At 38.1% G+C, this 14834-nt stretch overlaps 1 protein-coding gene across 4 annotated transcripts in view; it reads left to right on the top strand.

The window, feature by feature from the left end:
- Nf-YC (nuclear factor Y-box C) overlaps nucleotides 1-14834 on the top strand; it is a 77735-nt gene that overhangs the window by 60303 nt on the left and 2598 nt on the right. For 3 of the 4 annotated variants that reach the window (XM_076207105.1, XM_076207103.1, XM_076207102.1), the window contains one exon: nucleotides 6850-6999. In XM_076207105.1, the coding sequence (XP_076063220.1) occupies nucleotides 6850-6999 (150 nt within the window). Of the gene's footprint in view, nucleotides 1-4701; nucleotides 4886-6849; nucleotides 7000-14834 lie in introns of those variants that run through there. The other variant, XM_076207104.1, reaches the window with a different exon arrangement.

Genomic DNA, 14834 nt, shown 5'->3' with positions numbered 1-14834 from the left:
AGAGAACGATCGATATAAGCGGTGACTATATTTTATGATGCGAGTATTATTACGTCACGTCGTATGGCTGGCATTGGCTGCTGCCCGCGAGATTTAAGTTCCGTACTGAAAATACATATTATAGTGTTTAAATATGGTAAAAAGGATAAAAATAATTAAATAAACTAATGTACATGTTTAATAGGCTATATTCAGTATCTCTGGTGGTTAATATACAGGTAGTCTAGGTACAGTGACCACGGAACAGTGATACACAAATTGGGGATCGACTTACGATAAAATCGTCTTACGATGGCTCTATCGAAACCTAATGCCATCGTAAGTCGACGTTTACCTGTACTATGAATAGAAGTGGCAAAAGAACGGAACCCTGAGGAACTCCACTTGTAACATTTTCCCATCTAGAAGTTTTTCCATTTAAAACAACTCTTTGTTTTAGACCATTCAACCAATTACTAGTCCAACTTAATAGGCTACCACTTATTCCGTGTAAAGCTAATTTAGTGAGTAGTCTTTCGTGTGGGACGGTATCAAAAGCTTTTGCAAAGTCTAGATATATTAAATCTATATTGTTTCTTTTGCCATAATTCGAGATAACTGTGTTGTAGAATTCGAGTAAGTTAGTCACGCAAGAACGTTTCCGTCTGAAACCATGCTGGCTATCATTTATCAAATGGTTACTTTCTAAATGATGTTCGATAGCATCTCTGATGATAGTTTCCATTATTTTTCCTACGATTGAAGTCAAACTTATAGGCCTATAGTTATTTGGTTTCTTTTTGTCACCTTTATTGAATATGGGAGTAACGTTAGCTAGCTTCCATTCTCTTGGAACATCTCCGGATATGATGGATTTCTTGAAAATAATTTCTAATGGAACAACAATCTCATTTTTCATTTCCTTTAAGATTCTTGGATGCCAACCGTCAGGCCCTGGTGTTTTATTAACTTTAATTTTTTCTTTTGTTATATTTACCGTAGTAAGTTTACCCTAGACTTTTCACAGGTTTCAGTTTGGAGTTCACTTTGAGGTGTTTCGTCTACGAATACCGAGCTAAAATAATTGTTGAAGATATTACACATTCCTTCATTTGAATATTCAAGTTGACCGTCAGCAGATAATAGTGGACCACCTGTGAATTTTGATAACCATAGAAAATGTGATGAAGCCAGTTTAGAGAGTATGTCAGTTACGCAGGGACAACTACAATAAATATAATTAAGACGCCGATATGACAGCCTCGCGTATCCACTTGCTCCCCATGCCGCCTACGTAGGTGGCACCATATGGAAGGGGTTAACACATATTCTCTCATCCCCCATCCCTCCATCCACTCCCTTCCATGCATCACAGCATCATCCATACACAACCATTCTTTACTCACCCCTATCTTCTGTCATTTCCATTCCTCAACAGACATTCCCTTTTTCCCAATGCCCCTTTTACCCCATCCATCTCATCCTTGGTCACCCCCGCATGTTCACTCCCTTCACCTCAACAATTCTTTCACTAATCTTTCTTCCCTCATTCTTTTCATGTGTCCAACTCATCCCAAAACTCTTTCATCAACCCTATCTTCCAACTCCTTGGTGGATTAAAGAGTGTAATGAGGAATAGACATTTGGGAATGGATGCGAAGAGGAGACTATGAAGGAGTGATTGTGCCAACAGCACTGTATGGGGCAGAAACATGGAACATAAGAGAAGAAGAGAGAAGGAGTTTGAATGTGTTTGAGATGAGGTGTCTGAGAAGTATGATGGGGGTTACTAGGCTAGATAGAGTGAGAAATGAGGAGATGAGGAGGAGAACAGGGGTGGAAAAGGAGCTGGGAGATAGGGTTGATGAAAGAATATTAGGATGGTTTGGACACATGGAAAGAATGAGTGAAGAAAGACTAGTAAAAGAGGTGTGGAAGGCAGATGTGGGGGGAGAGAACATGAGGGGACGTCCTAGGATGAGGTGGATGGATGGGGTGAAGGGGGCTTTGGGGAAGAGGGGAATGTCTGTTGAGGAAGGACGGGAGAGGACAGAAGACGGGTGAATGGAGAATGGTTGTATATGGATGATGTGAATGCATGAGGTGGAATGGGGGGTGAGGTAGTATGTGTGAGCAAAATTTGACGCAGCCCGAAGGGATTTCTCCCCGTCCTCTCCTTTTATGCAATGGGGGGACGGAGAGGAGGGTCGCCGATTTAATGAAGCGGCCTTGCTGTGGATGTGCTGTGTCTTGCGACACTGCTTCTGACCCAGGGCAGTGGACAAGGTGCAGGGATGACCCGTCATTCAGGAGGTGCTAAGATAAGAGGGAGGGTGGAGGGGTGTGGAGTGTATTCAGGGATGGAATGGGTGGGAATGATTTTATGCCTTTTTCATTTTGGCTACCCCCCTTGTAAGGGGAAAAAAGCCTTGGTATATGTATGTATGTATCTTCCAACTCCCATTCCACCCCTGCTCTCCTCCTCACCTTGTTTCTCACTCTATCTAGCCTTGTAACCCCTACCATACTTCTCAGCCATTTAATATCGTACATACATATACCAAAGGCTCTTTTTCCCCTTATAAGGGAGGTAGCCAAAAAACAAAGGCATGAAAACCACTCCCACCCATTCCATCCTTATCACACTCCACCCACCCCCCTCAACCCTCTTCCCTACCTCTCATCTTGGTACCTCCTGGATGACAGGTCATCCCTGCATTTTGTCCACTGCCCTGGGTCAGAAGCAGTGTCGCAAGACACAACACATCCACAGCAAGGCCGCTTCATTGAATTGACAACCCCCCTCTCCGTCCCCTCATGCATAAATGGAGAAGACGGGGAGAAATCCCTTCGAGCTGCATCATTCCCTGTCCCCACCCATTCCACCTCATGCATCACATCATCCATACACAACCATTCTCCATTCACCCCTGTCTTCTGTCCTATCCCATCCTCAACAGACCCCTCTTCCCCAAAGCCCCTTTTACCCCTTCCATCCATCTCATCCTAGGTCACCCCCTCATGTTCACTCCTTCCTCATCTGCCTTCCACACCTCTTTTACTGGTCTTTCTTCACTCATTGATTCCATGTGTCTGAACCATCCCAATACTCTTTCATCCACCCTATCTCTCAACTCCCTTTCCACCCCCGTTCTCCTCCTCACCTCCTCATTTATCACTATCCAGCCTAGTAACCCCTATCATACTTCTCAGACACCTCATCTCAAATACATTCAAACTCTTCTCTTCCTCTCTTATGTTTCATGTTTCTGCCCCATACAGTGCTGTCAGTACAATCACTCCTAATCCTCTCAATCAAGATCCTCCCATAAGCCTTCCCAACTACACTTAACAAGCTAATCCCTCTGAAACTACTACATTCACACTTGTCCACTTTTCCCTTGTAAAGTGGAACTATACAGGCACTCCTCCAGTCCTCCGGCACTCTACCCTCTCTCCAGCAAACATTAAATAACCTCACCAGCCAGTCCACCATAACTGTACCTCCTTTTTTTTTACATTCTGCATGGCATCCATCCAGACCAGGTGCCTTACCTGTTTTCATCATCTTAACAACTGCCTTCACTTCATCCTTCCTTATTTCTCCTCCATTTTCCTCACTCATCACAGTCATTTTCTTAGCATTTCCCACTGCAACTATCTTTCCCTCCCTATCCTCCTTCACATTTAGCAACTCCCTTAAGCCTTTTCCAGATCCATAAAAGCCCAAAAAACATCCTTCCCCTTTCCTATAGCTTTCTCACATATCTGTCTAACCACAAAAATCTGATCTACACAACCTCTACCAGTTCTAAATCCACACTGTTCCTCACCAATTCCCTCTGTTCCTCTCCTAATCCTCTCAATCAAGATCCTCCCATAAGCCTTTCCAACTACGCTTAACAAGCTAATCCCTCTGAAACTACTACAATCACACTTGTCCCCTTTTCCCTTGTAAAGTGGAACTATACAGGCACTCCTCCAGTCCTCTGGCACTCTACCCTCTCTCCAATAAATCATACGAAAATCGACTAAAACATATGAATCTGTTTTCCCCAAAAAAGCGTAGACTCAGAGGTGACTTGATACAGGTCTTTAAGATTTTAAAGGGAATTGACAACATCAAAAGTGACCAAATTTTCACATTGAATGAGAATCAGACAAGAAACAATGGTCTCAAACTGTCCGGAAATAGATTCAATTTGGAAGTAGGTAGAAACAACTTTGCCAACCGTGTAGTTAATGAATGGAATAAACTTCCTGCACAGGCAGTGCAATGTAGTTCAGTTCGAAGCTTTAAGAATCATTTAGATAAATACCTAAGATGCTGTAATGATTATGATTTATCTTATATTATTTGTTTTTGTTTTGTTATCATTAGTCTGTCTGATTTTCATATATTATTAGTTATATGTCAATTTATTATTTACTATTTACCTGTTTGTTAATTATTTTAACTATACCTATGCATTTATTTACATATTTTATTTGTTATTTACATTATTATAGTTTTTTTTTTTTTTTTTTTTTTTGTTTTTTTTTTTTTTTTTTTTTTTTTTTTTTTTTTTTTTTTTTTTTTTTTTTTTTTTTTTTTTTTCATCCGACCTAGATATGGATCAAAAGGTCTCCTGTCGGCATGCTCCGCCTTTGTAAACCTTTGTAAACAAACATTAAGTAACCTCACCAGCCAGTCCACCATCACTGTAATTCCTTTTTTTTTAGACATTCTGCATGGCATCCATCCAGACCAGGTGCCTTACCTGCTTTCATCATCTTAACAACTGCCTTCACTTCATTCTTCCTTATTTCTCCTCCATTTTCCTACTCAAGATTAATAGACATAATACAAGAGAGAGATGGTTGGGCAGACTGTGCCTTTCTGGACCTACAAAATGCATTTGATAAGGTACATACATATACCAAGGCTTTTTCCCCCTTCCAAGGGAGGTAGCCAAAAAGGGAAAGGCATAAAAACACTCCCACCCATTTCATCCCTAAATACACTCCCCACCCTCCCTCTCATCTGAGCACCTCCTGGATGACGGGTCATCCCTGCACCCTGCCCACCGCCCTGGGTCAGAAGCAGTGTCGCAAGACACAGCACATCCACAGCAAGGCCGCTTCATTTAATCGGCGACCCCCCCTCTCCGTCCCCCCTAGCATATAAGAAGAGGATGGTTGAAATTTCTAAACATTTGATAAGGTACCACACAATAAACTAATAAGGAAGATAGAATCAATAGGTGGCATCAGAGAAAAATTATTGGAATGGATGAAAGACTTCCTGACTGGGAGGAAAATGAGAGTAGTAATTAGAGAGAAATTCTCACATTGGGAAGGAATGAAAAGTGGTGTCCCACAGGGATCAGTACTGGCCCCGATCATGTTTGCCATAACATAAATGACATGGATGAAGGAGTAGAGTGTTATAAGAATTTCTTTGCAGATGACACAAAAGTACTAAAGAAAGTAAAAACTGAGGTGGATTGCAACTCATTACAACAAGACTTGGACAAGATCTGGAAATGGACTCAAAAGGGGGAGGTGAAATTCAATATAAAAAAATGTAGTATGATAGAATTTGGAAAAAGTAAAAACAGAATATCGAGAGATTATAAAATTGGTGAAGAGGTAAAAAAAATAAACTCGGAAAAAGACCTTGGAGTGACGATCAGCAAAGACGTGACACTGGATAAGCATATTGATAAAATAGTTAGAGAAACCTACAATTTATTGAGGTCAATAAATTGGCATTTGCCTATTTGGATGAGGAAATGATAAAAAAAAATTAACTACACTAATAACCGCTTCACTCCAGGCCAAACTCTCGCGGGCAGCATTAGCTGTCAGACATACGATGTGTCGTAATAATACTCGCATCATAAAATATAGTCACCACTTACATCGATCGTTCTCTCTTTCACCCGTGAATTTTGATAACCATAGAAAATGTGATGAAGACAGTTTAGAGAGTATGTCATTACGCAGGAGCAACTACAATAAATATAATCAAGACGCCGATATGGCAGCCTTGCATATCCACTTGCTCCTCATGCCGCTTATGTATGCGGCACCGTATGGAAGGGGATAAGACCAAAACTCGAGTATGCAGCAACACTATGGACACCCAGTACCATAAAGAATATAAAAAAAATTAGGAAGAATACAAAGAGCAACAACAAAACTGGCACCAACTCTCTCCAAAATGACATATGAACAAAGACTCCAAATTAGAATTACCAATTCTGGAACAAAGAAGGGAAAGAGGAGACCTACTATCTATAGAATTATGAAGGGAATGGAAATCTTAGATACGAGTGACTTATTAAAATGGGACAATGGAAAAACAAGAGGACACAAAAAGAAACTAAAAAAAGATAATTACAGGAGAGATCTGAAAAAAATAGCTTCCTACACAGAGTGATAGATACTTGGAATAAATTAGACAAAGAAACAGTGTGTGCAAACACTATTCAAGATTTTAAGAAAAAACTTGATGGTGAAAGATACAAAGACTGGTCACCACGAGCATAGCTCCCTTCCCATACAATACAACTAGGTAAATACATACGTACATACACCAACAGCTTTTTCCCCCTCACGAGATAGTCATAGGGATAAATTCACTCCCACCCATTCACCATCCCTCCCTCTTTTCTTGGCTCCTCCTGGATGACTGGTCATTCCTGCATCTCATCCACTGTGTGTGATTACTTTTATATGTTACAGAAATCTGTTGACCATTGCCCTGTATTTAGCATTAAGCTTTGTAAATAGAAATGGGTAATTTTTTTTTTTTTTTTTTCCCGTAATTCAAAAGTGCTAAATCCCTCATGTAATATGTCACTTTTTTTATTATTATTATTACAGATCCAGCTCACTCCACAGCAGGTACAGATGATTCGCCTGCAGATGTCAGGTGCTACACAGCAGCCTATAATCATTCAGACAACTCCTATTCAGACCCAGCCAACCCAAGGAAATGTTTCTTCCCAACCCCAGATTATTCAGTTGCAACAGGTAATTTATACTTCATCCAGTATGTAAGTTGACCCCAAAAATTTTGAGTTGTGAATCAAGTTTAGGCCTATCTTCACTGGATAAGACAACCTCAAAAGTAAGGCAGCACCATATTCCCAGACCTAAAGACCCTTTTCTTCTATATAAGGGGGGTTGCCAGTACCCACCCATTCACCCTACTCCCATTTAAAAATCATTCAATGTCTTTCCCATCTTAGCACTTACAGATGAAGGGTCATCCCTGTTTTCCATAACACAATGCAGGAAGAAGCAGTAATTGAAGGGAAGACCAAAAGGTGGATGTATGGGGTGAGAGGGGCATTGAGCAAAAGGGGAAAAGGTGTGAGTGAAGAATGATTGTGTATTTACCTAGTTGTATTTTATGGGAAGGGGAGCTATGCTCATGGTGACCAGTTTTTGTATCTCACAAGATGAAGTTTGTTCTTAAATTCTTGTATTGTGTTTGCACACACTACTTTTTCGTCCAATTTGTTCCATATATCTATTAAACTAAGGTCTCAAATGGTAGCTGAAGTACTATCAAAAGCAGCAAAGCTGGTAAATAGTGAAATTTACAAAAATGTATGGATAAAAAAGAAATGATCAATGAGGAAAAAGAGACAAATGAAACAAATTAAAAAAATAAGAGAAGAATGGAGACTGAAAAGAATAAGTTCTTTTGGAGAGTACTAGATCTGAGGCTGAGAAAATGGTACACTCCTCCCTCTATTTATGAACTAGTTACGTTCTTGAAAAACTGTTTATATATCGAATATACTTAAATCGAGCACGTTTTTCCCATATAGACCCATTATATTATAAACCCATTATACATGTCTACCCACAGAGATATGAGACATTCCATCTCCTCCATAATCAAGGGACGGTGTTTTGTAACTCATTATAACTTATAGGTGTCACGCTTTTAGCACTGTTCATGATTTTGTCCTTATCTTTCTTAATAGTCACTGCAGTTGTAGCAGCCAAGCCAAACAAATTTGTGATGTCCTTCACTCTCATTCCTTTGTCACTTTTCTTTAGCACAGACAATTTAGTATCTAGAGATATTGCTTTCCTAGCCATCTTAAACTTGTCACCATCCTTAATAGGGCTTCCTGGATACTTAGGAGGCATTATGTCACTTGAAATAATGCTAATAATCCACGATTAACCGAGACCGAGTGAGTAGACCGAGCAGTACACGGCGTTGTTTTGAAAACAATAACAAACTGGGCGTTCATTTTTTTCTCAGTACGTTCGTATCTATTTTAATTTTTTTTTTTTTTTTTTTTTTTTTTTTTTTTTTTTTTTTTTTAAATTTTTTTTTTTTTTTTTTTTTTTTTTTTTTTTTTTATGATGTAAAAATAATTTTCTTTTTAATATTTATGATTTAGAAATCGAGTAATTTTTCTCAACAAGATTTTATTTGTTATGGCGAATTTTTAGTTTGTATTTCGATTTTTGGGAAAAAAAATTGTTTGTAATAGCGAAAATTCGTATAAGGAGCGTCCTTAAATCAAGGGAGTGTACATAAAAAAAAAAAAAAGGGAAACAATAAAAAAGAAAAAAAAAAGAAAAAAGAGAGTAAAAGGAGAGGCAGAAGAAAAGAAAGTTAATAACATATACTAACATAGCATGATTTCAGGACAAAATTAATTAAACAATTAACTGTCAGTAGAGAAACCAGATATGGAAATTCTGGAGACAAAATTAAAAGGTCACTACCGTCAAATACTGAGGGACAAGGTTTATACAACCATTGGTCAAAAAATAGAAAGAAACAGTATGGTGGAGTCATATTTTTGACTAAGAAAGGCTTAAATGTGACAAAGATAACAGAAGGAAAAAATAATGTGGAATTGATTATTATTAAAGTTGAAAACAGAGATATGAAAAGTAGAAAATTTGTAGTAATATATGTGTCCCCAAAAACTTGGACAGTGATCATTCCAAAATGCTGGAAGACACAAAGCATGCATTAATTGAATTACTGAAAGGAGGAAACATAGTAGGTATGTGAATGACAAACTAAAAGATAAACATGAAAAAGTGAAACTGCATCAAGGAAATAATGAATATATAGATTATGTAGAAATGACTGAAATTATGAACAAACATTTTAAATCTGTATTCATAATTGAAAGTACACAAAATTGGGATGAAGGACAGAAAGAAATAACTGTGACACAGAAGGAAATAAGGGACCCAATAAAAAACCTTGACATGGGGGGGGGGGGGGCAAATGGAATTGCAAATTGGTTATTAACCCCTTCCATACGGTGCCGCACATGTAGGCGTCATGAGGAGCAAGTGGATTCGCGACGTTGCCATAAATTCGCGGGTGAAAGAGAGAACGATCGATATAAGCGGCGACTATATTTTATGATGCGAATATTATTACGTTACGTCATACGGCTGGCATTGGCTGCTGCCCGCGAGATTTAAGTCCCGTACTGAAGTGGTTAAAAGAATGTATAGATGAACTAATGGACAAAATACACAAGATGATTGATTTCTTATTCAGTGAAGGAAAAGTACCACAAGATTGGAAAAATGCAAATATTGTACCAATATACAAAGGAGGGGACAAGGAAAATCCAACTATAGATCGGTCTCTCTTACAAGCACAGTAGCAGAAATTTGTGAAAAAGTTATCAAAATTAAATGGATTAAATATTTGGAAGAGAATAATATACATACATATACCAAGGCTTTTTCCCCCATACAAGGGAGGTAGCCAAAAAGGAAAAGGCATAAAATCATTCCCACCCATTCCATCCCTGAATACACTTACTTTTCATAAGAGAATAATATACTAAATCCAAAACAGTTTGGATTTATACGTGAAAGATCATGTGCCCCAAACTTGATTTGGTTTTACTCTAGGCTGATAGAAATAATGCAAGAAAGGGACGGATGGGCAGATTGTGGCTTTTTAGATCTACAAAAAGATTTGATAAAGTACCACACAAAAAGCTACTAAGAAAAATTGAAATAATAGGTGGATTACAAGGAAAGTTATTGGAATGGATGGAAGATTTCTTGAACAGGAGAAAAATGAGGGTGGTACTTAACCCCTTCCATACGGTGCCGCCTACGTAGGCGGCATGAGGAGCAAGTGGATACGCAAGGCTGCCATATCGGCGTCTTGATTATATTGTAGTTGCTCCTGCATAATGACATACTCTCTAAACTGTCTTCATTACATTTTCTATGGTTATCAAAATTCACAGGTGAAAGAGAGAACGATTGATATAAGTGGTGACTATTTTTTATGATGCGAGTATTATGACGACACATCGTAGGTCTGGCAGCTAATGCTGCCTGCGAGATTTTGGCCCGTAGTGAAGTGGTTAAGGGACAAAAACTCGACCTGAGAAGAGATGAAGTGGAGTCCCACCAGATTCTGTATTGGCTCTGACAATGCCATATATATAAATGACATGGATGAAGGTGTGGAATGTTATATGAACTTCTTTGCAGATGATGCAAAACTACCAAAGAGAGTAATTAGAGAGGAAGATTGTAAATCATTACAAAAAGACCTGGACAAAGCCTGGGAATGGAGTCAAAATGAATATTAATGATAATACCAATAATGAGAACTTAAAAAAAGAGGTAAATAACAAAATACAAGAGATGACTGAAAGAATTAAAGAAAACCTAGGTGAGGAAAGTATGCAAAAGATGGAATGGATGCAAAATGGAATGAAAACTGAGAAAATGAAGCAATTGTCTTTATGGGAATAGTACAACAACAGATGCAGGAAAATGCAAAAGATATGGTATTTCAAGTAATTAAAGAAAAGCCAAATTGTGTTAGAGATATAGGTGATAGAAAAAAATGTATTGTGGTATATGGACTAAGGGAAAAGCATGGTCTGGTGAGGTACAAGAGAGGAAAAAAAACAAAACAGTAATATAAATTCTAAAAGAAATACAAGATGGTGACCTGGAAGTAGAGAAAGATATAGAAGTATATAGATAGGACAATATTCTAAGAAAATAAAACTAAGATTGCAAATGGTAGTAGAAGACATATTAGAAAAAGCAAGTAAGTTGGTAAGGAGCGAACACTGCTACAAGATATTGATTAAAAGAGCAATGATTGTTGAGGAAATAGAAAAAGAGAAAATACTAAAAGGTGAAGCTAAGAAAGAAAATGTGAAGGGAACAGAGACTGAAAGCAAGGAGTTCTATTGGAGGGTCATAAACATGAGGCTGAGAAAATGGTACATCAGAATGGGTGAAACAAAAACAGAAAACAAGATGGAGGGGGGGGGGAAATTAAAAGTGGCCTATACTAACATTGACAGATTAATCTTGAGACAATGAATTAAATGATTACCTGTCAGATGAAAAACCAAACATAATGGGAATTGTAGAGACAAAATTAAGGGGTCCAATACCATCTAATAGTGTTGGACACAGGTTATACAATTATTGGATTAAAAACAGAAACAAGAAACGGGGAGGAGGAATCATGTTCTTAACCAAGAAAAACTTGAATGTGACGAAGGTTACTGAAAGTAAAAACAATGTAGAAATGATCATGATAAAAGTTGAAGACAGAGACATGAAAAGTAAGAAGTTTGCAGTGATTTATGAGCCCCCCAAAAATAGGCGCTCTGAAAGAGAATGAGCATTAAAAAATGTTAGAAGATACAAGGTACTCATTTAACGAGATGCTAAAGGACAGAGGTAATCTGATACTTATGGGGGATTTTAACTGCAAAGAAATCTGTTGGGAGGAGATGACAGTGGAGGGTGGAGAGGACCTAAGGGGTAACGTATTACTGGACATGACCTTGGAACATAAAATGATACAATGGGTCAGTGAAAATACCAGATACAGAAGTAATGAACAACCATATTTACAACAGAACCAGAAATCGTAGATAAAATTGAATACAAGGCACCATTTGGAAAAGATGACCACATACTAAGGCTGAACTAAAAGAAGAAATATGGAAAAAAAATGAAAAGTACAGAAAAGGAAGATTGATGTACAACAAAACAGACTTTGGAAAACTTAAACTCTTTCAAGATGCAAATTGGGAAAAATTCTACATTGAAGAGACAAAAGTGGAAGAGAAATGGGTGATCTTGATGGAAATCTATAATGAAGGAGTGAATAGGTACATACCAAGACAGAAACAAGAGAGGGTGTACATGAAATGCTGGTTCAACAGAAGATGGAGTGAGGCAAAAGATTGAAGAGACAAAGCTTGGAAAAGAGGGAGAAAAAAACAAACTGGAAATAGCAAATATATACACTATAGAAATGAATATGTAAAAGTGTGCAGAGAGGAAAAAAGAAACTATGAAAAAGACATCATAGAAAAATGTTAAGATCAACCCAAAGTATGCCAAGGAAATACAGAATACACAGAAGATATAGAAATGGCTGAAGTCATGAACAATCACTTCAAGTCTATTTTCACTAGAGAAAAAGTACAGCACTGGGACAAAGGAAGCGAAGTGCAATCTCCCCCCATGAGGGAAATAATAATAACAAAAAGAATGGAGCAGTTAATGAACCTTGATGTTAGGAAATCACATGGCCTGGAAGGAATTGCAAACATGCTAAAAGAATGCAAAGGGCTAATGGACAAAATATACAACATAAGTTGCTCACTAAAGAAAAATACCAAAGGACTGGGAAAATGCCAACATTGTACCAATATATACAGGAAGAAACAAGGAAGAACCAACTAATTACAGACCAGACTCCCTAACAAGCACTGTAGCCAAAATTTGTGAGAAAATTATCAAGAATAGATGGATAAAACACCTGTAAGAAAACAATTTAATAAACCTCAGACAATTTGGATTCAGACAGGGAAGATCATGTACCACAAATTTAATCTGTTTTTACTCAAGACTAATAGATATAATACAAGAAAGGGATGGATGGGTTGATTGTGCTTTCCTAGACTTACAAAAAGCCTTTAACAAAGTACCACACAAAAAGTTATTTAAAAAATTGGAAAACATAGAGGTACAAGGCAACTTACTAAACTGGACGGAAGATTTACTGAATGGTAGAAAAATGAGAGTAGTACTCAGAGAAAGATCAATAAAAGTGGCATTTACCTATTTGGATGAAGAAATTGTTAGAAATATATTAGTCTCATTAATATGGCTTAGATTGGAGTATGCAGTGACATTATTGTCACCCAGTACTAAAAACAATAGAAAGAAAATTGAAAGAATCCAGAGAGCAACCATGAAAATGGCCCCAGAACTTTCAAACTTGTCATATGAAGAGAGACTGGCTAAATTGAAGTTACTGACTTTGGAACAAAGAAGAGAGGCAACCTACAGACCATCTATAGAATCATGAAAGGCACATAAGTACTTGATAGAGAGGACTTACTAAATTGGGAGAAAAGAAACACAAGAGGACATGGAAACTCAAAAAGGATAGTTATAGAAGAGACCTGAAAAAAAAACAGTTTTCCACACAGAGTGGTGGAAACTTGTAACAAGCTGGACAAAACAATAGTGTGTGCAAAAACCATACATGAATTTAAGAGCAATATACTCTGCAAGATACAAAGGTGGGACATCATGAGCATAGCTCCCTTTCCTGTAAGATACAACTAGGTAAATCTCCCTTCTCAGTTTCACCTTCATCTACATTAACCTTGAAGAAACCTACTCTACCACATGCTTTATCTCTTCACTTACTATTATAGCCACCCCTTTTCTCCTTCATCCTCTTTTCATCCCTGACATCCTCCCAACTACACTCCCAAACTCAAACTCACCCCTCCCTTTCAACTTAGTTTCACTCAACACCAACACATCCATCTTTCTTCTTACAAATATTCTGCCTGTCTCTTCTCTTTTACCCTCATCTGTACAACATTCATGCACATTAAAAGACCTAAACCCTCTTATATCTTTGCTTTTTTAGGAATGTTTCCATTGGGGCTACAGAGAGTAAGATGCCTAGTCATATCCCTGTCCCAATTTTGTTGCCTTTTTATGTCTCGAGTGGGAACATTCAGTGGCAGTATTCTTTCTCCCCTACCACAGGGTTTGGCAAAAAAGGAAATGAATATTCAGAGAAGTGATACAGGACAGTATTAAGAGTGGGAGGACAGCATATTGGAGGGACAGTCACAATATAATAAAGTAGCATCATTTCTCTATGAATAGAGATTTCCCCTATCACAGACAAAATGATGTTTGGCTTTGGTCTGTAGGGGTGCCCCATATATACCCTAAAGTATGTGCTGCATGCTACTGAGCAGATTTTAACTACACAATAATATGCAACCAATACCCTAGACAGGGAAATGGGGTACTCCCCCAGGTAGGCGTAGCTCCTCCTTGGGGATCGGTGCCATCTGCGTAGAGCTGATGGCCAGGGGTGGTTGCTGCTGATTGTGTCATATAATGTGTCATATAATGGCCAATCATTGCACATCAGAAACATTAAGAACGGAGTACCACAGGGCTCAGTTCTATCCCCCACATTATTTAATCTATACATGCATGACTTACCCACACCATACACCTCAGAAATACAAATCTCTTCCTACGCAGATGACATAACAATCACATGCACACATCGTAACACAGACAAAGCTGCAGAAATAATCCAGCCTTACCTTGACACACTCAACACATGGTTCATCACAAACAGACTCAAAATAGCTCCAACCAAATCTACAGCAACACTTCTCACCAACTGGACAAAAGAACACAAATACATACCTCATCTCTACATCAACAACACTCTAATACCACACACAAACACACTGAAAATTCTTGGTGTAACATACGATACATCCATGTCTTTCAAACAACACATCACAAACATA

The sequence above is a fragment of the Oratosquilla oratoria genome, chromosome 23, assembly GCF_046742065.1.
Source record: "Oratosquilla oratoria isolate Oo_2021 chromosome 23, ASM4674206v1, whole genome shotgun sequence".
In the NCBI taxonomy this organism is placed as follows: domain Eukaryota; kingdom Metazoa; phylum Arthropoda; class Malacostraca; order Stomatopoda; family Squillidae; genus Oratosquilla; species Oratosquilla oratoria.
This window is presented reverse-complemented; position numbering and strand designations above follow the sequence as displayed.